At 43.8% G+C, this 26908-nt stretch overlaps 1 protein-coding gene across 8 annotated transcripts in view; it reads right to left on the bottom strand.

Annotated features, from left to right (window-relative positions):
- The window catches only part of chd9 (chromodomain helicase DNA binding protein 9), a 73274-nt gene that overhangs the window by 41457 nt on the left and 4909 nt on the right, over positions 1-26908 (bottom strand). For 6 of the 8 annotated variants that reach the window (XM_073464266.1, XM_073464269.1, XM_073464268.1 and 3 more), the window contains exons 2-3: positions 24431-26119; positions 5248-5657 (exon numbers count right to left, since the gene is read on the bottom strand). In XM_073464266.1, the coding sequence (XP_073320367.1) occupies positions 5248-5657; positions 24431-26011 (1991 nt within the window). In that variant the 5' untranslated portion in view covers positions 26012-26119. Of the gene's footprint in view, positions 1-5247; positions 5658-7846; positions 8013-18939; positions 18996-24430; positions 26120-26908 lie in introns of those variants that run through there. The other 2 variants (XM_073464274.1, XM_073464273.1) reach the window with 2 other exon arrangements.

Genomic DNA, 26908 nt, shown 5'->3' with positions numbered 1-26908 from the left:
CACCTGTCACAGCGGCTGGTTTGTCCATATTTCAAATCAGCTGCTTTCATTCATGTCGCTCATCAGTCGGACAGGTTTTCCATATGATGATATACGACCCCCGTAACACGCTTGCCAAGCGGCTGGCAGAGTAAACTAGCAAAGTAATCCAGAAGGCGCGTACTAGCAATTAAATTGGAACTGATGATTCGAGTAGAAACCCAGGTAGTAATGACAGCGCAGTGGTCTCAGAGAAACAGACCCTTAAGTACACAGGCAATTAGTATAATAGTCTTATCTCAGGCCCCATTCCCTGCTTAAAAGGAGGGTCAGATGCAATGGAAGAGTGAGCATACACTGGACACGCAGACACACACAACCTCGATGCTTTCTGAACGCAGGCCTGCGCACACCCTCGACAAAGCGGAGGCTCGAGTAATGACTTCAGCGGAAGGTTAGTACCTCTGCAGCCGAGATTCATTAATATTTTATGGGGAGATCCTGGGTGGTGCATGCATATGAACAGGACTCTCCACCGGTATGAATCTCTCCCCCGGAGCTTCTTGTCATCATGTACATGGGCTGTCTCCATCACTCCACATTAGCGACAGAGCAGCTATCACTGAAAGCTGTACAGACACACAGTCCGACAGCATGTGCTGTGTGCAGACGAGGGAACACACCAGTTTTCTGGTTTGGGGCCAATACAGTCAGTATTGAAGTTAATGGGTAGAGGGCCTCGACAGGTAAGGAAAACATGGTGGGTGCAGTCCAAGGTAGAGTTTGTGTATGTACATCAGAGAGCACAATTTAGGATTTTTTGTTTTGTTTTTTTTAGATCTGTTGTGCCGATTCTTTCCTAATTAATTTGGCTGATGCCGATGCCAATATATGCAAAAACATCAAGTCTCTCTTGTAGTGGAATTAGAATATTATAATGCCTTCTCTTGTCATGATTGCCCACTGCCAGATGAGGACATATAATGCTTTATTAAAAACATACACATTCACTGGGCAAAATAAGAGACTTACTTAGTCACAGTTTGCATCGCATTTGCTTAATTTAAGCATCATTTTACAGGCGTATCATATCGGTAGACATGTTTATTTCGGGCCGATGCTGATATTTCCATTTTAAAGCCTGTACTGACCGATAACGTTCTGATATCAACGTGCGTACCGAATGTACATCGGCTCAAATCTTTATGGACACAGCAGCAGATGCTCCCTTTTGACCGGAGGGAGCTGCAGCAGCACTGTTCCTTGTTATACCTGTTATAACTATACAACCAAGTCAGTGTTATGTTACGGCTTGACTGTTTGTTCCACAGGGCTAGCGAGCTTCTTCCTGTCTGTCTTGTGTCCACATGCAGTCACTGCCAGAGTAAGACGCCATAGTATGTACAGTGTGCGTGCCCTAAAGTCTCACAGAGTTACTCGTTTTTTTAATGCATTTACTCTTCTTAATTAAAAAGTGACGATACATTTTAATGTTGTTAAACATCTACTTTTAGTTTTATTTAAGATTTATTCTTTGCGCCATAAATACGTCCAGAGGGAAGTGTTGAAGAGGAGGGAGTTTAATCAGGTCATCTGGTGTTCGAGCCAATATGGTTGTATTTATGTTTTAGTCCTAATGTTTACATTACAGTGTCAAGAGCCTGAGAATGATCATGCTCTGACTCATGATTCAAGGCCTGGACCTGCCCGTCTCAGCGAAACTGTCCTGTAAGGAACACAACACATGTAAGTTTATTATCTTTTTTTATTTTAAACTGATAATTTACAATAAAAAGGAAGTGGACTATTTTGTTTAACACGGTCAATCAAGAGTCACATTCTTGTTGGTTACTGAGGCCTTAAGCTTCATAATTGAGTTCAGCTCTTTGGAAAACTCTGCTCCACATTGTCTCTTCTTTATTGTGCCATTTCTAATTAGTACAAAAGTGGAAGCTCCATTAGCATGAGCTTTTGCCAGATATGAATCTTCACACCTTGGATGAAATATTCACACACTCCCACGAGCCTTTTTTCACATATACTGACAGAGCTATATATCATTGCCACATTTGCACTAAGGGCCTGTACATCTGAACTTCTTTTTCTCAGGTAAAACAAAAGAAGAGGGACACAGAATAGGCACCACGACGCTAAACTGGTGATCGCTATGACCGCATCCACAAGGACTGCGGACAGATTCTCCATCACACATGTGTAAGCAGTGAAGATTAAGACGCAACATCACAAGCTACAGGGTCACATTCAGATTAGTCCCGATTAATTTTGTCAAATTCAACTCACAACTCTGGCTGGTCCCTCTTTTCTGTATTGCATATTCCTATGATCTTGAAATATTAGTAACCGTGGCAAAATTAGGGATTGCAATTCACCAATATGTTTAGATACACCAGCTGGTTCATTGACATGGGTTACAGGCAGCCATCTCTTTAATTTCATTTATTTACTCTTTGCTTTTTTCATTTTTTCCCATTATCATTAATAACCTTTTTTAAATTGTTTTATCATCGGTGACACAGTACACTCTTCTGTGTACTGTATAATTCTGAATGTTACACTGTGTGGAGAGAGCTGTGCTTTACAACTGTGTTTAGAATAAAAACGCAGAATTTAAAGTGTTTATTTAACATCATTTTAAATATATCTACGATTATGAATATGTACGTAGATCAATACACTAAAAGCACATAAACCACACGATGTGCTGCAAGTTCAAATGCCTCTTTAGATTTAAATAGGTCAATAAAATGCAGCATTGTGGCATTTACACCAACTTTATAGAAAGAAAGCATTGGGTGGAGTCGAAAAATGTAACTATGAATGGTTGAGGAAAAAGGAAACAGGAACAAAGCTATCAAACAAGCATAAAAAGGTCACGGCCTTTATAAAAATGTCTGTAAGACTGTGCCAGCCCGTCATCTGACCGGACTGAATGACGTTTCAAAATGGATGGAATGCATGATGTAATGAATGCCCCCAAAAAGGTTGACTGAGATGATTCAGGCTCCATAAGCGGCTGTGATCCAAGCAGCCTTAATCTGATGCTTTTTCTGCATGTAGGCCAAGTATGGTTACACTAAATAAAAATGGGTTACACAGCTCATTAACTTGTAACAACAAGGATCAGTGTGATCGGTAACACATTTGAATGGCCATGCCAATACAGACCCATTATATACTGCCCCTTCAAGACTAACAAGTCTTTGCACAGGTCTTTGCATTTCATTAAATGCTGATGGTTTAATCAGCTGCGTCTCCACGACCGCAAAGTGGTTGATGAAGGAAAAAGATCTGAGTGTGCGCTGACTAACCAAGGTAGAGTTAAGCTTCCTGATCTCACGGGTGTTTTATCTCAAAGTGAAAATTGTACCATCAAACTGAGCTTTTATTCAATGATCAAAACTGAGCGTGTTCAGTGATGCCACCGGATCAACAATCTTTTAGTTAACCAAAACAGCTAAGAGTCCTAAGTTGCCGTCCGCATTACCGAGCGAGTACATCCGACTCCAGCTGGGAAGCTACTGGGGGACTGTATCACAATGACTGATTTGCTCCATCATCTCACTATTCTCCCAAATATCAGCACTGCCACAACTTCCTCATTATCACACACACAAACTGCAAGCAAAATCCATTATCTCCTACAGCTTTTCTCCCTCTGCCGAGCTCATCTAGTTATTAATCAACACAGCTGCCAGCCAGATATTATTGTTGACCGTTGTCAGTCACTCTCACGCGAAGTCTAAAAAAAAAAAAAAAAACACACAGGCCTTCTCAATCATGCTTAAAACCAAAAATGTGTTTTGTTGTTACAGCAGCACAATCTGACATTAGTGAATCTCAACATTCCCCCTTTTTCCTCAGCTTCCTGCCTCAGTCCTCCGTCTGCACCAGCTGATATTTCGATAGCTTGTGTTGGGTGTGGCTTATAGCTACACACTGCTTATAGCAGTTTAACAGGGGGATGGGGAGGCGGACCGCGGTATCTATACATCAGCACTACTTGCCTGAATATACTCGGCAGCACTGTCTCACATGTAAATGCAGCCTTTGTTTGCTCCTCCCATGTCTATGCTGATGACTGAGCCTGCTTTATTGTTATGGTGTGCAGTAAATTCTGTTGAACTTTGAGCTTCCATCTTGGCAACGGCAGGCACAAAATGTACGCGAGTGGAACAATGTACCAGCAAAAAAATCAACCAGTGCACAAGCATGTTTAACAGTGAGATATGCAGTAACAGCACAGGACCGAGGTGTTAGTTATCAACCCAAACGTACTGAAATGTATGCCTTGTTTGATAGGAGCATCCTCCTAAACAACACTGTTTTAATTACCAAGTCATGGAGCTTTGATTCTCAGCTCAGACCCAATAGTCTCCAACTTGAGCTCTTTGCAAGAGAGATTTTATTTATAGTGCTATCAATAGATCACGTGGAGAGAGATGATGTGCAAGATACAATTCGATAGCTTTTCAAATGCAGCGGCAAATGTGGGCTCGTAAAAACAAAGAAAAGCAGCAACATCTCGCCATATTATGTAAAAAAAAAAAAAAAAACACCTTTCCCTTTCACTTTCACAAACCCTCAGGCTGATCAGCTTATGTTCGATTTGTTAGTTTTTCTCCTCAATCAGAGTAAGTAAAACAAACCATTGTGTGAATATGGCCACATATGCATATCTGGTTCTGCCAGTACTTTGCATAACCAGGGCAAACTGATAAATATTACAGAGTAACTACAGAAATGGATGAGGACAAGTAGCATTTGCTTTGTCCTTACAGAAGGGGAAATGTGCCGTGTCAAAAAATACTAGTGAAATGATGCTGATTATTTGGTATTCAGAAAATAAATCAACCGTTTTTCTCCGTTCACACTGATATGAATATCACTGTAAATTGAATAGTTGAATTTTGTGTCCATCTGCTTGTTCCATGATGTTCATTTGTCATTATTAGTGCCAAACTAATTATTAAAATGTAATAAAATAAAAATTTTGATGGGTTTCTTGTGAAATATGTTTACGGCAGCCCTGTCTCTGGTAGAATATGCATAAATCTCCTTGGGTATGGTAGTGCAATGACATGAAGTTAACTGTAGTGGCACATGTCACTTGTTCCTTGGGCTCATTAAATGTTGCAGTGGTTTAGGCTTGGGTTCTGTTAAAGAGTATACTATACTGCTTTGGGTTAGGGTGGGACCTGGATCATGTCAGTGGTTTACAGAGCATTATTAACGGCTGCGACTACATACCCAATCTTGGCCTTCTGCTTGGGCTTGGAGGAGGGTACGATGCAGGCCTTCCTACAAGCCTTCTCTTTGAGCCGTGCCTTGCCATTTCCTTTGTGCTCGCGGTCGCGGTGGCTCTTGTGCTGCGAGGAGGAGCTGGGGAAGCTCTCAGGGCTCATAACTCTGGGGATGTTCTTCTCTCCACGCTGTCGGGCTTTAGCAATAGCCTCTGATATTATCCTGTTGGCCTTCTCCTGCTTGTCCTGTATATTTGCCTCCATCTGATGGTGCGTCCTCCGTGGCGTTCTCTTCTCCGATGAGGAGCTGGATGATGATGAAGACGATGAGGAAGAGGAGGAGGACGATGAGCTGCTCTTCATTGGGGGACTGAGGACCCGTACCTGGCTACCGGGACCATTAGCGTTCTTTCGAGGCTGAGGAAAGAGAAAGAGAACGATAATTATTATTTCAGAATTACGATCATCTTCGAGGCAAATATCTCATAAATATTACAGACATGATGTCATCTATTTTAGATGATACAAACCCAAAATCAGATGCTGGGCTATATGTGCTATAGAAAGACCCAGTGAGACACGGACCTATAGGGTTGACACTTGACCTTAAAAGCAGAGTGGAGTGACTGAAGCTGAAAAAAGTTTAGACTGAACTCCTTTAAACACAATGTGCAGCCAATAAGATGCTACATACAAGTCTTCAAACACCTAATCATTATGCATTTCTCCACACATAGAAAATACCATAGACAAAATCAGCAATTTTCTAGCTTGCTTTCCTTGCATTCAAGCTCTAAGGTTGGCCTTTTCTGTACAGTTCAAAACATCTGCCTACACGTTCTGTAACATACAACTGGAATAAAAAGAAATATAAAAGACAGGGTTGTTTATAAAAGGAGATTATTGTAGAGTCACACAGCTCAGCTAACAGGTGAGTAACACTCAAACCTTGATTTTCAGACAGCGAATGCGATAATCAAACATGAAACAGAGAAATTCTGTAAGCCACCACAACCCTTTTGTGACATTACAACATGCTCCGATGCTGCGATGTGACCACTGCAACTATCACTCATTCAGAAAAACACAACCCTCCTGGAGGCTGTGTGAACCTCTCGCACAGCGGAGCTCGTTGCTGTCCCCGTCTCCGATGGTGGGGGTGGGGGGAGGACCTGTCTCACTATGCGTGATGCTCACTTCCACTCTCAGCCTCCTGTGCAACTCTACCGGCAGACCTTCAGCATGAGAAAGGCCGGTGTTTCCCCCCAGGAATTCATTTAGATCCGGTGGTGGGAAACCATGTGACATGAAAACTCTCTCAGCCCTGATACAACTGAAATTCTTTTAGATGGTGTAAGATATGCAAAGGTAGGGTAAACACTCGAGTCAATGAAGCAGGTTACAGTGAGCCTCGCAGACATAAATAATCCAGCCTGGCTGATACATGATGATACGTGAATAATAGATGGCGTGACGGTGGTTATGCCTACACAAGCTCCTTGTGGTGGGCCTGGAGTCCAGCGGAGAGGGAGCCCATAAATGGATGACCTGATCTAAAAATGTGTTGCGTATGCCTATACGGCCCAGGCGCGGTTTGCTTTTTTTTTTTTTTTTTCTCCTCACTGGTGGCTAAATAAAGAGAATTAGCTTGAACCTCGCCAAACAAAGTGTGTGTGGGGGGGGGGGGGAGGGAGTTGAATAACCAGCGATTCATTTGGAAAGGAAGGGGGGAAAACACGCACACACACACACACACACAAGAGCTGCATTATGATTTTCACGTGTGCAACGCCGCTGAGGCTATTAGGAAGAAATTTACTGGATCATGCTGGAATGTTCTCATTCAAGTAAATGCTAGAAAAAAAAAAGAGAGGGGGGGGAGGGGTTGAAAGTAATGCTTGAGAGCGGAAGAACATGAAAGAAGCAGCGAGAGGAAGAAGAAAAAAAATATGAAAACAGGCTTCTATCAGAGAGAGGGAGAGAGGGGGTGAGGAAAGATAAAATGCACCAAAACTGAGAGCGCTGCAGCTGTGTAATACATCTATAAATAACTGAAATTACAGCCTGCCAGCACTGCAGTGATTTCAATCTCTCTAACAGCACGTAGTCCCACAAAAACGCTGAGGACCATTACAGCCCATGAAAAGGTAGAGTAAAGCTTCCAATCGGGCCGGCCTTGCTTTTTCCCCCTTCGCTCTCACCCCCTCATTTCCACATGTAGTGAGCTCTCTGCTGACTGACAGGTTCAACACTTGGAGGACACACACATATACACACACACACACCATGTACAGTACAGAAACTACAGCAGCCTGTGAGTGAGTGAGGAATTCAAAGAAAAGGAGGCTGGAGGAAAGCGATGTATGGAATGAAGAGGCAGTGGGGGGCGGGGAACAGAAACACTGTTAAAAAAAACCCCAGCGTGCCTTGATAAGGTCTAGCACAGCAAAGCAAATGAGTATGGAGGGGAGGAAAATAAAGCAGCAATGAGTTCAAGATGGCGGCAGTGCAGCATGAGCCAGTAGCAGAGGAGGTTGTTCAGTTCCTGCCGGGCCCCTCCTCCTCCCCCTCGTCCCTCCTCCCAGCTCTCAGAGCAGCTCACTTACCCTTCCTCTTGGCCTCTTCACTGTAGACATGGTGTTTTTTTTTTTTTTGTTTTTTTTTCTCTTCCTCTTTCCTCCCCCTCTCCAACCGGCTAACAAAAGCCTTGCCCTTTCGCCGGGTTTTTTCTCTCTCCCTCCGCCGCTCGCTCACGCTTTCTCTTACAAACACACTTCTTTTTCCCTCTCAACAGTCGTTTTTCTCTCACTCTTCCTAGAGCCGTGCGTTCCCCCCCTCCCCTCCCTCGCTTCCTCGTTTTGCCTCCCCTCCTCCTCCCCGGTCAGCTCCTCTCCTCAGGCAGTGCGAAGAGCGCTGGAGCCTGTTCGTCTCCTCCTCCCCCAGCGGGCAGGGCTCAAGAGGAGCGCATGGGAGCTCTCTCTCTCTCTCTCCCTCTCTCTCTCGCGCGCTCGCTCGCTCCCTCACCCTCGTTTGTCTCTTCACAGGGTGATGAGGGAGCAGCGCTGTGGGCGGTAGAGGAGGTGCGTGGCAGTCCAGGAAGCTCTCATTCTGCTGCTGCGTGCCTCTTCGCCGTCGTCCGGCTTCGCCAAAGTCTCCCTCTCACTCTCTCTCTCCCCGTGCGTGTGTGTGTGTCAGAGTTGCGTTCCCCTGCCTCCCCTCTCCTCCCCTCTCATTGATTCCTCTTTCCGCCTGCCTTTCGCGTGCCTGTACCTCTCTGAGCCTTTTTTCCTCTTATTTCTCGTTCTTTCTTGCTCTTTCCGCTCTGCAGTTTTCCCCCCTCTCTCGCGCCTCTCTCCTCGTCTTCTTCACCGGCCAGGATAAAAGGTAGGTTACTCCTTTTTATTACACACAAAAAAAAAGGCTTTTTGTGGTCGCTTGCTCGCTTGTTTGGCCGGTTGTTTTTTTTCCTCCTTTTCCCCCCACACTTGTCTTTTTCCTCGTTCTCCCTCGCTGCCCTCCCCTCTCCCTGGCTGGGGCGTGTGTGGCGAGCTCGAGACTCTGGCAGGCAGAGCGGCGGAAAATGAAAGCACAAAGCAGCAAAATGCATCAGCATGAATATTAGAGATGTCGTTAAAACCCAGACTCGTTTTTCTCTCTCTCTCTCTCCCTCGCTCGCTCACTCACTCACTCACTCGCTCTCTCTCACTCACTCTCTCTCTCTTTGTAAGGAAGTAGGCCAGCAGATGGTGCTAGCAGTTATTACATTAACTTTCACAACTTAACCCCCAAAGTACTGGATTGCGCCCACTCCACAGACTGTCAACATCAGAGCTTTTTTTGTCCCTCCATGTAGGTTAGTGCCGATGACGTGTCGTATTATTTATGGAACGGCATCATACAGATTATCAAACACATTCAGAATTTCCCACAGGATGAAAATGTTTTTTTCCCTGACTCAAACAGTACACAAACATTACAGACACTAACAACATGACTACAGCAGCGTAAAAGCAGACTTCCTACTCCCTCGTACCAGACGGAAACATCCAGAAGTCTCTAGTGGGGGGGAGGGAGACTTCGAGCACTTGAGAGGTCAAGGCCTCGTCACCCCGCGATGACTCTTGGAAAAAAAAAAATTCCAAGAGGGGAAACTGGGCTGTGTCCAACACATGCAGCTCTTCCTGCGCACCAGAAGAGATCTTGGGAGGAACGAGCTGGCCTTTCAGGAGGACTCCTGACAGCATGATGCAGGGGCCATGTGCACCGGCTGGCACATGGTATCGGGGAATTATGCAGAGACACAGGGCTGGCCTGAAGCCAGGTACAGTGCACAGCACTACTGGTCTGAGTTACTGACAGATATCCAATCAGCTCTGAAATCTTTATTTACTGTGCAAAATGTGCTGAACGGGCTTCTTTCCTTGCCAACACCCTGTTCACCTTTCATGCATCTGCACACGACGGCATACATGAGTGGATTTGGGATGAGTTTGGGATCACATCTGATTCAGAATATTTACACAAAACACAATATGTCAATACATATCTCCTGACAGGTGGAGCTGACAACAGGCTGTTAACTTAAAGAGATAGCTAAATACAACACAACACACAGTGAGACATCACCCAGAATCCTTCACAATGTCCTAAAAAGCAAATGTCCCCGAGGAATGCTCTGATTTTGGTATATATTAAATGTTCTCTGTGTGTTTCTCTGTGACTTTTCAATGTTTTGAGACCAATAAAATGTTATTTTGTATTACGTTTGTATAATTTATCATATCTTTCCATTCTGATCCCTCGGAGACTACTTACTGTGAGTTTTTTCAAGTATGGTGTGAAATATGTGGGTGTGTGTGCGTGTAGGCTACAACACAATATGGCTTTACATAGCATGTTGTACAGATAACCTCAATAAAGTTGTATGCAACTGACCAACTGGTATGGTGTGGACAGCCTCATTCAAACTGTGTATGTGTGAGTACATGTGCGTGTAAAGTAGCAAAGGCAGAGCTTTTTAAGATAAGTGGGACGACAGGTCTCTCATTTTTATCTCTGTGGTGTGTGTAGTTTTACATTTTACTGCATTATATCTTCACACAGAGACGGCTTTCCAATGTGTGCATAACAATGGCCGTCCTGTCCAAAAATGTGTGCAGGAGCAGACATGAGATCCAACCGGCCAGGGCCAGGCCTTGGAGTTTGGACTTTAAAAGTAGACCACATGCTTACTGAGAGCTGAGCAACAGTGTCCTCCCCAAGCTAAACAAATCCACTGTCAGATAATGCCCACTGGGGAACAGAGCCTGGGGGTGAGCTTTGACTGCACACACACACACATCAACAGTGCAGTGGGTGTTAAAACTCATGTCGGCCCTTGGCTCTTTCTACATAAACCAACACAAACAGTAAAAATTGAAAACCAAACAGTGTCCTTCATTACTGCATCGGCAATATGTGTACATAATAAAACAACCTCTAACAACATGGAAAGGCCTTTTCACTGTAAAAGTGGAAGAATAAGATATGTTTAAAGAAACATCTTGCAGCAGCTGCCATCTAAAATCCAAATAATCAAATCACTGCAACAGCAAACAGTATTTGATGGGTAAAACAGACAAGGTGTGACTTTCAGAGAGCCTGAATAACACCCTTATTAAAACACAGAAAGCCTCAGTTACCATATATGGTTGTTAGTGACGATACAACAGTTTTCTTTACTGGAAAGGTTTGTCTGTGTGTGTCAAAACGAGAGCAAAAGAAAAGAAAAGAAAGAGGAAAAAGGCTCAACAACATACAAATGCTTCAACGGTCACATGGCACGAAGCCACGGCTCCTTGGTGACGAAACGGTTAACATGCAAACAAGCCTGGCAGCTCTGTGCGAGGGGGGAGTGGCTTCCTTTAAGGACAGAAGAGGGAGGGAGGAGGAAGAGGAGGGGAGGGGAGTAGAGAGGAAGGGGAGGGGAGTAGCGGAGCTGTTGAAAGGTAGTGTGTGTGTGTGTGTGTGTGTGTGTGTGTGTGGAGAGAGAGAGAGAGAGAGGGGGAGGCTGGCTGTAGAGGCACAGGTGTCTGTCTCTGAACACTCCATTACTTCCTCATCAAAGGGACTGTATTAGTGTGCCACTACTCTCATTTCTTGCCTGCACCACCGTGAGAGTCTCCACTAACTCACCATTAGGGAAATGAGAGCTAGCGCCGGCTGAATAGATGGCTAGCACCCGCCGGTGCTTCAGAGTCTACCAGCTAGCTGCTACACTCATACACAGAGATAATAACCGTAGCCAACTGGGATAAAGTGTCACCCGGTGTGAACGGAAACATTATCCGTGGTGCGACGAATGACAGAACGACCTTATGATCTCGCATGCACAGGCACTGCTTTAGGCAATGCACATGTGAGTTTTAAACTTCCTCAGTTAAGAGGTAAAACACTGTTTGTTTTCATAATGCTGAATTTTTTAACTATGATATGGAAGGGATGCATAAAAATCCTCATAATTGATATCAAAAATGTTCACCAATCGATTATTTGTCGATTATCTGTCATTAAACTAAAAATGCATCGACTATCACCTCCTAGAAAACTCCATTTCCTCTGGGGGGATCAATAATGGGTGCATAAAAACAGCCGTTGCCGACATAATAATGCAGCACTATTGGATTCTCTCATTCAAAACGTGTGAATGTCCATCAGCCAGCGATGAGTGTTTCCCCACAGGTCCAGAACTGATTTTGTAGTGAGAGCCGGCTGCAAGGGAACAAAGCACTCACAAATTAACAGCTGATTAGCAAAGTCATTTTTTTCTTATCTGTAAGACTGCAAATAAAAGGCTGCATTCTGGGAGCCGTTTTCATCAATCTTCATGTCAAAATGCTGCTGTTCCCTGCAGACTCCTGAAAAGTGGAAATGCTAAGTATAACCTTTTGAGTTACTCAACATGAGACGCCGCTCTCTCCTTAAAATCTACCACCAAACAACATAGATGAAATAAATAAAAAAAATCAGGGCCAGATAAACTCATCACCTTCACCTCCGAATCTGGTTGAACTTTCCCTTTACTTTTCACACCTGGAAAACACTTCTCAGTGCCGTTCACTAAGAATAGCCTTGGCCTTTAGGATTTCTCACAGAAACAAAAACATCACGGCTACCTCCTCACTAACACCGGATCTCATACCTATGGCTTTGTTAATGAAACATAGATAGCAGTGTTAAATCAAGGTGTGAAAAGAAGAAGAAGAAAAAAAAATAAAAAGATTATACCCCACTAATTAGGCCTACAGCTACAGGCCAGCCTGAAACCGAACAAAGGTGGGAGGGGAATGGCAGGGTTGATAAATGAAAGGAGACATGATGCACAGCAACGCTTCCTCAACCAATTAAATACAGCACCATGCATTAATGATCCTTTATTCAGGGCCAAGAGTAGCGCTAGGCTGGGCCAAGCGTGGTGCCCTCTAGAGAAGCTGCTGAAAGTCTAACAAAGCATTAGAACCTCAGTCGGGCCGGCTCTCCTGTGACCGAACGGCCTCACCGAGCCTGACAGAAGAACTGCACAGAGGAAAACAGGAGAGCACAAGCACACAACACAAAACGCAATCACCAACTGTTTTGATAATTGTTAATAGTTTGTCATTTTTCAAGCAAAAGGTCAAAGGTTTGTTGGTTCCAGCTTCTTTAATGTGAGGATTTACTGCCTTTATTCGTCATTTATGATATTAAATGAAGAGTCTTTGACCTTTGATTGACTTAATTGTGAAAATAGTTGTTAGTAATTGTTGCGGCACTAATAGCATTGTGAGAAAACAACAGAATTATTCAAATGTGACCTATTTATTGTGTACATTTAGCTTCAGATGTGTGTGCAATGTCTGGCTTTATATTCAAACAGCGAAAAAACCTGTGCACATAGGTGCTCCCCACCATCCTCTATTAGTGGTTGCCTGAGGGTTAACTGTCCTGGTGCCATGCTCAAAGGTGCCTGGTCAGCAGTCTTGAGGAAGATGAGAATGTACCTCATTCACCTTCCCACATAAACTTTTCAACTGACCAGGGAGCACACATCAGTTTTACTGTGATGTAGTTTTCTGGGCTACAGTTCAAATTACTTTGATACTTTAATTTCAAACTAGACAATTTAATCTTCCGATTTCAATCCTGTGCAGGCTAATTAGAAAATCAGATAATTTAGGCCATCTAACAGCTACTAAAAATAAAATTGTATCTATGATGCGGCTCCTCATAGTGACTATTGGTTATATAGGAACAATCATCATATTTCAACTTACTGTTATCTCAAAACATACATTATTACACAGCCACAGACGCTGCTGCATCCTCGGGGTTAACCATGCAGCCCAAAATGAAAAACAAGAAGTAAGCATGTTCAACTCTGACCGTATTGACCTCAGAAGATAAAACACTGCCAGTGTTCGAGTGTGTGTGTGTGTGTGTGTGTGTGTGTGTGCATGCATGCATGTCAGGGACATGTCCCAGCACTGCTGCACTCCCAAACAACTCCAATCCAACAGGCTTTAATAAAGACAGCCTATTCGCTCACTATTCAGCTAATTGACTGCCTTATTTGATCAAGTTCAGCACAGACAGCCATTCCTATTGCTGACAAAGACGTTCATGAGCACAGACAGATCCATGTGAAGTGTAACAAGTACAGCATGTTGTATCCAGTCATGTGGCTAGGACATTATTGAACACCAGGGGGTGACTGTGAGGAGAGAGAGCAGGAACGCATGTTCAAGAGAGAAGACGTCTGCCATCACCTTTATGCGAGTTAGCCTTCTGATCAGTCGAGTGATAATACCAGAATGTTATTATGCATTTGACTGACATGAACAAAAATCCAAAAAGGAAGTTGTAAAAGTAAGAAACAGTCCACAACAGTTTATGACAAGTTGTGATATTATTCTGTCCTTCTCCTCCTTGTGTCTCGGTTTAGTTTGGCTTCCTCATGGTGCTCACTTTCTCACTAACCCCTGCACAAAACAGCTGTGACTTGGGTTTGACTCTTGTGCAGAATACAGAGTATAGCCTAAGCCTGGCTCTGTGTCAGTCAGGCCCAATGACTGAGGAACGCCAGCAGTGATTCTAACTAGGGCATCTGGCCTTCTTGCATCTTTAAGCGTCGGCTCAGAGGGCAGTCGCTCAGCACGATTTAAGATGATATTTTAAGGGCTAGCACTGTGTGCAAGCGCTGGTGGAGCATGAGCCAAAGTGAAAGCAAGAGGCCATCCATCCACAGAGGGATACCCTTCATAATTAGCAGCTGACTCTCACATTTTTACAGAGCAGCAGTGTGGCTTTTTTTCCTATTCAAACACAGTCCACCATTAGAAATGCAGGTCTTTACCTGCTGAATGAAATATTAGTACATGTGGATTTGTTTAGAGGTAGTCAAGGTAGTGGTAAGGCATCCTTTGTAGCTATCACAAACTGACTGCCCTGTCTTTGCACCTAAACAACACAGAGATTAGTGAGGAAGTGCTGTCTTGGCCTTCTGGAAAAGATCTTGCAAACCTTAAGGGAAAAAATTCTCGTGTTTCAATTTGGATTTTATTTTTGTTGATTTTTGGTTTCTTATTAGCAAATGGAAATACTGTAGTAACCAAGGGATTTGCTGAAAAGTGGAAATACAGCGACAAGAAAGTCTAACAGGGCAACACTCACGAGTGGTCAGATGATCAAACTGTTTTTTAAAAAGCTAACAGTTGGGGCTCCGTGTGTGTTGAGGCCAAGTCCTCAGCAACAGTCCGGGTTCGATCTAGGGAGTGTCATGATATTGCCAGATTCACGATAACCCGTGATATTAAAAATTTAAATACTGATATAATGTTAATAATAAAAAAAATGATAGTTCATGTGGTTGCCTTTTGTCTAGTAATTGAGTGTTACTTTCAGTTACTCTGAACTTACGTATTTTGGTAATTTATTTGCCAAAAAAAGACACAAAGCACATAGTTAACAAAATTAAAGAAAGAGTTGAGAAGAAGCATTTTCTTCATCTCTATTGTGAATTTATTTGGCCATGATAATCATGTAGTGAAATCAGATATTGTGATAGCAATTATTCCAACCCAGGGCACTTTGCTGTGTTTGATCTTGTCTCTCTATGAACATTTCTGTCCACTTAAGGCTAAAATAACCCACAAAAAAAAAATTCTAAAGAAGCCAGCAGTTTAGTCATATCATCCAAACCACCTAATTTGGAGGTGAAACCAAAGTGGCCGCACCAGCAGTAGTAGCCTCAGGGTGACTGCAACTGAACTGAGAACTGAACACAAAAATACAGCACGTACAGTGGGTCAAAAGTTGAACCATAAGCTGTGATGGAAGTTTGCTTTTTAATAAAACCTGAATCTCAGATGTCAGTTCCTTTGTTGAGACTAAAGTAATTATAGAAACAACAGCCGAACTGATGCAAAAAGGAGGATCAATGCTGTAATAAACCAGGACTATGCTTTAAATTACATATGGGGAAAATCTAAACTAATGAAATGATAACTTATTAAAACCATATTAATTGTTCCACTGAAATGAGAATCCTGTCCCAGTAACATGGACTTGAAGCAGCACAGGTGGCCTCCAAAAGAAGTGACAATTTTTGCAGATGCTGTATGATTCATCTACCCCAGAGGAATTGAGTGTTTTGCATACTGAACAGCTCAAGGATTTTTGTGCACTTCATATTCGCTGTCAGAAAAACAAAATCCTTGCACCTTCCTTCTATAAGGCTGTTTTTTTATTTAACTGTGGTTGTTCTGAGTAATGACGCAGTGCTCTCTGCATCAGCGATGGCACAGCGGGTCAGACACCAGTCAGTAAAGTGAAGCTGAACCGTGCAAAACAAGCAAGCCGGATGATGCCATTCATTAATGGGAACATCGGTGCAAACTGAAGAGCGGAGCTGAGAGGAGGTCCCTTAGGATGTGAAAGAGAGAGCCAGACAGAGAGCGAAGGGAGGAAAGAGAGAGGAGGGATGAGGTAGAGGGGAATTCAGCAAGGGGGCTTACTGCCAGACCTTTACAACTCCTTCATTATTGAAGCGGTGCAAAGTGAGAGCAAGGCCAAAGCCTGCGTAAAAAAGGAACACACACAGAGGCAACTGCGTACGTCTGCACACAAGCGAGACAGACCGGTGCGTAGTCAACCTGCAGCCTTCAGTATATGATGAAGTAAGGATTTTTTTTCTCCCCCCCTGCTCTGATTTCCACCTCCTGCTGCTCAGTGCGAGGCAGGTGTCTGTGGAGAGTCTCTGCTGGAAACGTAGAAGCCAGGCACACAACATAAACATGAACAGGATCACCTCTACCACCATTCACTGTAGTGTAATCTTTAGAAGAAAAACAGGCGTAGTTTACTGTTCAGAATGTGGTGTGTACTTATTTACAAAAAAAGATGGGAACAAGTAGATGAATAAATCATACCAAGATGTGAAAACATATATCCCTAAACACCACGGAGCGGAGCTAAGATAGTAGCAGTGCACACACACAGTACACATGTGCCATAAAGTATGTGCAAAGGGGATTGTGTACAACTCTGAACAAACATGTTGCAGGGATAAAACTAAAAAAAAGGCAGGTTTACCATTCGTCTTTATGAATGATCAAAGCAAATAAGTCTGGTCTGTCAGATTATTGTCAACTATGACTTGGCTGGTGTCCACCAGATAATCAGATATAGACACTGTAGTCTACAGCTGTTTGATTTGAGAGAACACGCCGTCAGAGATGAACTGGATTGTTTCATTGTCATTGTCAGTTGCTGCGTTTCGTCCAATTGCGACCGCCGATATTCATAATTCAACTCGGCTCAGTACGACAATCGTCGTGACCATCAGAGTGACTGCCGGGCTGTGAGACAGAGCAGGACAGAGTGGCAGCAAGTGATGACAAAGAAACATCTTGATGAAAAACAAAGAGAAGTTAATGCTGTTCATGTCAATGAATGGAAGAAGTCAATGGACGAAGACAGAAGGATGGCACTGAAGGAACTTTTCTTAGATATTTAAACAGATGTTTTATCATTATGGCTTTTCTTCAGACTGCAGCTGCACTTTTGGAGACACTACCATTGATAATAATACATTTTATCTAAACTGTTCTGCTTCACTAAGCCGACAGTTAAGCTTTTAGAAGTGTACATCTATTCCTTTTAAATGAGTTGGTAAATACCAATACTTTTTTTAAACTCAGACTTAAATTCAAAGCTGATTTGATTTAATCAGGATTAACTAAACTGAGATATAATAGAGTAAGATGTCACGTTTTCAGCTAATTTGTTTTATTTTAACTGGCATTTCCTCACATTTAATTTAAGGCACTTAAAAAGATAATTAAAAAAACGAATGACAAACATTACAAGTCTGAAGAGAGTGTACTCTCTCACTGAAGGAAACTGCTATTACAAACAATGATCCAAATCTTTAATTTTTATCAATCGTGAGAGAGAGAGAGAGAGAGAGAGAGAGAGAGAGAGGCGCTTGCGATCTTAAAAAAAACAAACCTACATCATGGTAACAGGAACTACACTGGTCTTTGTTAAGGTGTCTAGACACAATTTACCCCATCGAGCCAAAGAAACCACAATAACAGAAACACCAGGATGGTCAAGAATGACTTCTGTGTGGGAATCTTTTCATGAATTATCAAGATTTAAAAAACAAATATGTGCCAAGTGGCTAAACTGAAACATATCTTTTTAAAATGCAATCCAAAGAAAGCATGACAAGGATATTTTTGACCAGGTGCATTGAACCTTTTACAACCAGTTGTTTTTAAAACCTGAATCACTTTCCAGTAAAAGGATGACAGATTAATGACACACCAGTTTAGACAGTGAACTTTCTTCTTCAAAAAGTTAACGGAGAACTGAGCGAGTCAAGTGCCCAGTCAACAGATATGAAGTGTAAAATACAAGCACGACACTCAACTTACAACACAGGCGTCCATAGCAACTAGCTAACGACTTCCTACTGACACGAACCTGTTTGTTGAACTCACAAATCAGTAACCAGTAATGAGCCAACCGCCGTCTCTCTGGGACAATGTGACCACCATAAAGTTCTGTCAAAGTCAAACTGTGGTAAAGAAATACCATGTGTCAAGTTAAAGAGAAGGAAAGAGCCTGTAATTTTCACTTGCTTTACACTAGCTGGCTTTATTCAATCTTTACTTAATATTTAGAGGTTTTATTCCAAGATTTTTCTCAGACAATCCCTCCCTCAGACCGCAAGACGACAATCATTGTGTCAGCTGTAAACACAAGGACAAAAGGGTCATAACCTCTTCATGCCTTCTCTAATTTCCTCAGTTGCACCCTACACTAAGGCTAATTTACAAGTAGTTTTCATGCTGTCTTCAGTCTTTCTATGCCCAGGGACACTGTGACACTGTGCCACTGTCTAGCCACCCAGCTTTCCTTCCCCTCTCCACCAGTCAAAGGTTAACACGAGTTCAAGGAGCTTTGCCTCACGTCACGACCAAAAACTGCATTCCAGTCACATATACACACACACACACACAAAAACCCCTCCACATTTGACCGCTGAGCAAACATTCAGCCACCCATCACAACTGAGAAATATTCAAAGCCATTTAATCCCTGGAGAAAGAGGCTAGAGAGAAAAGGAAGGACGGAAAAGCGGAATAAAAAGAGCATACTTTAAATTCAGACCTACTGTGCACTTTGGGCTGGCAGCGTTCCCACATGTTCCTGACACACTCAGTCCAAGTACAACTCCCTCCTCCCTCTTCTCCCGCGGCTCCTCCCCCGCCTCCTCCCTCTCCCGAGCCCTCCCCTTCCGCCAACGGCAAGGACCACCTGACTTCCTGTTTACCTCTGACCCTTAGCTACTCCCCCGCCCCCGCCTTTATCTGGCAGGCCTCCAAACAGACAGGCTGATGGGGCCGGATGCAAACACTCAGAACACTTGACAGAGCGAGCGAGCCCGAGGGAGGGAGAGGGAGAGGGAGAGAGAGAGAGAGAGAGAGAGAGAGAGAGAGAGAGGGGGCGAGAGAGCGAGAGAGAGGGCGAGAGAGAGAGAGAGAGAGAGGGAGAGGGTGGGCTGTGTATGGATGTTGGGGGAGGTGATCGGAGAACGTGTGTGAATGAGACAGCCTATTACCATGTGGCCACTGAAGCAGCAGGTTTCCCAGGGGTGTGTGTGAGTGTGCAAAATGCGCGTGTGTGTGGTGCATGCGGTGGTGGGGAGAGGGCTGGGGTGATGCATGGTGTCAAGTTTCAGGGCTGATTATGGCATTGCCTGCCCAGTCTGGACGGCTGGTTGGCTAGGAGTTATATAAACCTCAGAAGAGAGGTCAGGAAGCAACAAAGCTGCATACACGCGCCAACCCTGCTTCGCGCACACACATACCCTAAGTTGCTTGCTCGCGACACGGCTCAGAGGCCAAGGAAAGGGTATAGAGGATTGAGCTGCGATACCCAGTCAGATAATAAATCTAAACCAGCAACGCAAGGCAGGCAGGCAGGCAGGTGGGGAGGAGGCACCTGCTCAGTGTCACTGCCGGGGGGCCTGTGGTGGCTACAGTAGGCCAGGTCATCAGTATCCATCAGCACGCACTTCCATCTCCGTTTCTATTCTATTCAACAAGGGAGCCTTTTGCACCCTTATATTTGAGGCCTCGGGTCTGACAAAAATAACAAACTGAATGTAGAACCAGGGCAAAGAATTGCAAAAAGTAATCATAAGGAATACATGTGTCTTTTCAAGAAAGCTGGCAAATGACTAATTTACCAGAGCAGATGAAGGCTGTTGTGATATCATAAAAGGAAACTCCTGAGGCTAAATAAGAACATAGAGAAACTAACGAGTAGGGTCTAATACTAGGATTTTTCCCCAGGTGTCACTGTGGCTGGTCACATTTCTAACTACCACTCAATATTTTTATCTCCCACTTCTGAAAACTTTAGAATTATAAACACTGAGTCGGTAGTTTCTCTCAATAGAAATGCAGAATATATCGTGTAACATTAATCCCAAACTATTCTTAACGACAACTTTTTAAAATGAATGTTTTTCAGTATTAAAAAAAAAAAAAAACCTGTGACCTGCATGTGACCTGAAAATACCTGCCATAACAAACATTTACCTTGTATTTGACAGGTGCCAATTTCACTCCCTGCTGTTGCAACAGTTATTTATTTTCCAGGTCGAGTCCATGTTTTGATATTAATTATTCTGCAGCATCAAATCACCAATACACAATATGTAAATCTTCAAAAATATGGTAGGAAGTAGGGTTGTGTACCGAAAGTCATTACTTTTAAGGGTACAAACCGAATTATGTCGGTACTACAGAGTACCAAGCACGCCGTTTTCGCACCCAGTACATCAAATTGCTGCAGCTGGCTAGAGCCATGCAGTGTAGACTAGAAAATAGCCGAAGGGGTAGGTGTGTGTACAGGGGAAACTACAGGTCACTACAGGACTTTATTAGCACCAGAGCTGGAAAATGCTATGCTACCAGAGTGAGATTATAAACATATCATAAAAGGGGAGTAATCACAGTCTGACATGGGGTTGCTTGACCACTGGTATGATGAAATCTGCTGGAAAGGCAACTAGATGGAGGCGCAACGTCAGCAAACAGTCGTGGGGTGTGGGAGGACTTAAAACAGGGCTTTCCACAAGGAGTAGCCAGCCAGTGGAAAAAGCCAGCAAGGGGTGTCGAGCCCAAATTTAGCAGCCCCTCACTAATTCTAATGCCCCTTTTCCATCATATACACCAAGGTTGTCAAAGGTATCAATATCTAAATTTTCATTAATCATACATTTGACGGTCTTGAAAGTACCAAAGCTATAAGGCTACACAGATATTAACATTTGACAAATGTGTTGGTATGTGTTCAGTTCATGTGTGCAGGTTGTTTATAAGAAAAAAAATATTAAAAATGATCCTATTTCGTGTGCCGAGGACTCTTTTTCTTTTTGCCATGCACATGGAAATAGATAGCGTATTGTTTTGAGGACTAGTATTGTGTCAAATTCTGGGATCGTGACAACTTTAAACCCTGATCTTAATTTTTGCTTCGTTTTTATAAATTTGTGAAGAATGATCATTCACTTTGTCACATCAAACTCTGTGAATTAAGGGTTTATTTCAACCAAACTAGAGTTGGTGGTTATTAGTACGGTGGAAAGATAAAGGACAGAGGGAGTAAAGGGAGTCTGATTTTATGAATGAAGTGTGTTTTACAATGATAAAATTACTGATTCTGTAAGTGGAGGTCAGTGGATATGGCAAGCGTGATATAGTGGCTGTTTCTGGTTTAACAAAAAGGATTTTACTCTATAACAAAACAGATTCATCTCTGCAGGGGTGTTTTCAAACAGTAACTTATTTCTTGTGGACTTACTTTGATGGCCGAAGTTGCCGACAAGGATTATATTGCAGCCATTGCAGTCCGTGTTGCAACTGCTGGCTAGGATGATCTACTTGACTGATTCCAAAACTTTTTGTACCCATTGGTCATTTATACACCACAATATGTGGAATTATAGAGGGATTAATGTTTAAGTAATGGTGTCAATACTACAATGTAAAAATACTCAATTAAGTAGAATCCTAAAATAAAAAAATCAGACCAAAAGCTGCTAAAAGAATCTTTCATTTTTTGGTTGTTTCTGGCGGCCCCTGTAGACAAAAGCGATATGAGCACCACTGCCACTTGTGCTAAAAGATCTTAAACTGGCTAGTGCTGAGATTTGTTTTGAAAGCGAGTGAAAGAAAGAGGCAGCTGTCTTTCACTGTTGTTTTTAACACACTCTTTCTCCCCCCCCCCTTTTCCTTTGGGGCTTATTTGTACCCATATATAGCTCTATCAAATTCAAATCAAGACGTAACACAAGTGATCGAGAAAAAGAAAAAAAGAAAACGGAAATCTCCAATTGAAAATCAACCACAAGAAACCATTTACTATACAGATCTTATCAATATTGAATTAGACTGTTAGACTATCAGTAAGCAGATAAATCGAGACCCTTGCTGTTAAGTCCAGTACTGCCACAATGGAGTCCAACTTATTGATTGGCAACAATGCCCACAATGGTCTATTACAATCTTCACAAGTTCCATCTCACACTTCCTTTGCTGCCATTTTAAGATGCACTGACATCTCAAAATGTGTCTTCTGACGTGTATATATATATATATGTGACTGACTGCTGACTCACACGGATACACGTAAACATTACAAACTGGCATCCAGCTCAGAAGGGTCTCGTAGGGGGTTTGAGCTAACTCTTCAGTGAAAGCCCCTAGCAGTCCATAAATGCTGCTGAAAATGATTCATAGAGGTTAGAGTTCACACGTATGTTTGTTTGAATTTTGATTTATTGCGTAAGGGCGTAAGACATTATTTTTTTACTAAATTGATGCTTTGAATATGGCAACCTGAGACAACTGTTCAATCGTGAACCGTGGGCGTTCATCATAGCTGACCATTACCACCATTGGAAGTCCTAATTAGCCACATTCACTGCGGGGGAGAGAAGAGTGGACAGCTATCCCCTGATGCCTTGCCTGTTCAGCAAACACACCATCAGCAGGCTCTTCACACATCAGTGCACATGAACAGCACAGTCAGCCTGTAAGCATCAACACAGGGCTGGGTGTTGACACAGACAGGGAGAGGCTCGTTCAAATGGCTGTGGTTCATGGCCCCATTTCAATCAAGGACCTTTGCAGATGGCCAAATGGTCTGTGCGGATGAGCTCTGGTCAGGCAGACAACCAGTTCCGTTGTCACCTGCTGCCTGTTGGGGGATAGTCAACGCAGTACTCAACACAGGTGGTGTTTTGGCTCATGGGCATAGGTTTGGTTTCAGTAGTGGTGAGACATAATGGGTCCACTGCCAGTAAGAGGACACTGATTAGAGTGATTTAAATGAGTCACTCAAATGGTTACTGTAAAATTTTAATGATTTGAAAAACATCCTTGTCAGTATGTGGGCCATTAAAAACACAAGTGCTCTTATGAAAAATCTGTTTCTGCTGCCCTCAACAAAATATATTTTATATGTTAGTCAATCTAACAAATATTTTCAAAAAGAAACACATGGATGTGTTGAAATTCACATGTCCTTTTCCACGTGTGCACATGAAACGTCTGTTGCTTTTGCTGCTGGTCATGTGTCACTTGTGGGCCAGGAGGCAGTGTGGATGCTGCTAAGTTACTAGCCAACTGAGGTCCAGGAACCGCCTGAAGCCTGTTACAGCCAGCTAATGCATTCTCTCAACCTCCCCCTCCGCTTCTCGTCTGCCTCTCATGCTCTTCCTCTCTGTCTCTTTGCCTCCCTTTCTTTCCTAGGCTCTCCTTTTTTTTCCATGAGCTACTGCTCTCTCCATCTCCCAACCCCCCTCCCCCTCTCAAGTGCTAACCACTCTCCTCCACCACGCTCTTTTCTTCCCGCCTGCTCTCTCACATGTGCACACGCGCACACACACACACACACACACACACACACACACACACACACACACACACACACACACACACACACACAGAAACTGTGGCAGCAACCACAACAGCGTGCAACCTCCCCCACACTCCAGCGGGGCAGTGTGCAAGTGCCTCTGGCTTGCCCTGACCCACATCTTGATATAGCCCTAAGTATGCTTACAGCTAAGTCCTGAAGACACTCCTGCCACTCTTAGCCTAATCAGGCCTGACCTGCTGTCAGCGCACTGGGCAGATCTGGACAGACCATTATCATTTTCAGAAGGCTTTCAAATGGCCCCTAGGTACTGCCTCTCCACCACTGATTGCAGGTTTCCTAGTTGACAAAACTGGGATAGTTAGTTAAACATTACATGACTGGCTAGATTTTGTGCCATGCTTCACTATCAAGAACACATCAATCCTTTTAATGTCAGCAAAGAAATGTTCTCTACTAGTAAAGCAGTCTATTCAAATATAATATCCAATTTCTTCAATTCATTTTAACTTATCAATCTTCATCCTCCCAATTCCTAATTCCCTACTCAGTCCATAGTGAGACGAAACAGGGGTATAGGAGAGAGTACCTAGGCTGTAAGGACATAAATTAGACTCGGGCAAAGAGAATTTCACAACCCAAGGTTTGCTCTGCCACATAACAGCCAAAAGAACCAAAAATGAAAATTACTTAAGTTTGTAACATTGTAATACCTTCTCTTCCTTGAATTCAACAGGTGGTGATTTCCTGGGCTCATGTCCCCCCTCATGACTGGACTCGCCCCAGGAACAGTTGGAGTTATCCTCTTGGCTGAGAGCAGCCTCCAGCTGGGGCAGTAGGTCAGGCAAGAGGTCCGGAGGCTCCAGGCCCTCCAAGTCTCCGTCATGAGCATCTGATGGAAGGAGAGTGTCTCCCAATGCTTGGTATCCATTAGTGTTGATGGCCCCGCAGCTCTGAGGCTGCTCAGAGGGCAACTGGCTGACCATATTGGGGTAGCACCTCATAGATTCACCAAATATCTCAGATGACTTGCAGTTTCCCTGGGCTTCTCCAGAACAACGCAAGGCCCGGAAAGGACATTCATCTGCCTGGCTAACTGGGGCCCTGGTGTGCTTTTGACTCATAACAGCTGCTGATGGAAACTGACATACTGTCCCTGGAAGCTCAGGCACTGTAGGAGTGAGGGGTGCAGCAGTGGTGGTTGGCCTAGACACTGAGGCTGATGACAAAGACTGCTGACTGAGACTAGGTATTTCTGGCTCTCCAGGGTAGGCAGGGTATGGAGCCGGTTGGTAAGCAGCGGCAGAGCATGTGGGCAGGGAGTGAACCATAGATGACGAATGCATGGGGAAGGGCAGGTTAGGGTCTTCAGGTCCTGATCCAGAGAAGGCTTGACCACCCCTGGTCAACTGGTAGCTACCCTGCTGCTGCTGTGGTTGCAAGCAAGTACCGCTCAGAGAAGCATTTTGACTATCCAAATACGACTTACTTGGCAGAGCCCTTGAATGGAACCTTTGCCCTCCTACAGTTAGTTGGTGCTGGACCTGCTGCGGAGTATGGTGAATTTGCTGTTGGCTCTGAGATTGACCACCCTGGTGAAAGGAGAAATTGTGATGGTGCTGTTGCTGCAGGGACAAAGTCTGTGTGTTAATTTGTTGGTGCTGTCGCTGGTTTAACAGCTGCTGCTGATGACTTTGCTGTTGTTGCAGCTGCTGCTGCCGCATTCTGTGCTGCTGCTCCTGTTGTTGATGACACGGGTGGTGTTGTTGCTGCTGTGTTGGTTGTTGTCTGACATGAATTTGCTGGTTGTGCAGTTGCTGCTGATGACAGAGCTGTTGTTGCTGATGTTGCTGCTGTTGAGATAAGGGGTGGTACATATTCCCATTCTGGTCTTCGTTGCCCCACATTGGACTGCTACTGTTACAGAACAGCCCATTGGATTGAGGTACTTGGCTCATGGCAGCATTGTGGTACTGGCCATGTTGGTCTGTAATCAAGCCACTGCCTCCACCACCTGTGCCCCCAGGACCAGGAAATGCCTGTGCCATAGGATTCTGTGCCTTCATGCCAATGTAGTGACCCATCTGCTCACTGTAAGTAGGCATGGTTTGTTGTGTAGTAACTGGTGGCATCATGTCTTGGTGCTTCCCTGGGCCAAGAGGCTCCACTTGGAGCGGCTCAAAGTCAGCACTGAGGTTTAGCTCATCCACAAGTGAAGGTGCTGAAGCGAAGCCATCCTCATCCAGCCCTTCCAAACCCCCAACAAAGAGGTTAGGGTCATTAAAGAAGTCCATGGCCGAGGCCGGAGGGTAACTGGAACCTTTGGAACTCCACTGGATCCAAAATGGTCCCAATGAGCCACGCTGTCTACAGAGCTACAGCATGTCCATTATATTGTGTCCCTGTCCCAAAAACAAAAAGGGAAATAATTATTTAAACACAACATTAATAATGAGAAGATGAAAACGTGTGATCTAGATGAACATCAGATAACAGTCTGCAAAACAAACAACAAGCTACTCAAACACAAACACACAAATGAATAATTTTCAGTGACGATAAATAACGACTCATCACGTGCATTATTTTTCTATATCTACATGTATTTATAATTATCTATTTTTAGCATCCATTTCCTCATCAGTTATAAACGCTTGTATGCTAGTAGAATAACACAAATGGCATTGCAGAGTCAAATAAAAGCTATCAAATGGCAAGTAACAACAAGGTCAGAAGGCTCTGAGAGAAATTTGGTACTGTCAATTAGCTATCAGCACTGCCTTTCATGTGTGTAGCAAAGCAGCTGGTGCAAACCAACCGCCAGTGATCAGCAGGTGCTTCTTCCTGTACCCCCTCCCCTTTCACACAGACACACAAATGCACCTCAACCCCCCACCCCCACAACCAATGAAGCTGCCTGCCCTGCTACTGCAGAATGTGTGGGAGGTGCAGACAGCTGATAGAATTTCAACAGCAAGGGACACAGGCAGATGAGGTCCTTTGAGTATGTGTGTGTGTGTGTGTGTGTGTGTGTGTGTGTGTGTGTGTGTGTGTGTGTGTGTGTGTGTGTGTGTGTGTGTGTGTGTGTGTGTGTTCTGCAACCACAGACCAGCGGAAGATGACAGAAGCTTACCCAGGTCAGTCATTATGTGCTGACTTGCTGCACACAGTCACACAAAAGCACAAAGACA

The sequence above is a fragment of the Pagrus major genome, chromosome 4 (genome assembly GCF_040436345.1).
Source record: "Pagrus major chromosome 4, Pma_NU_1.0".
NCBI lineage: Eukaryota > Metazoa > Chordata > Actinopteri > Spariformes > Sparidae > Pagrus > Pagrus major.
This window is presented reverse-complemented; position numbering and strand designations above follow the sequence as displayed.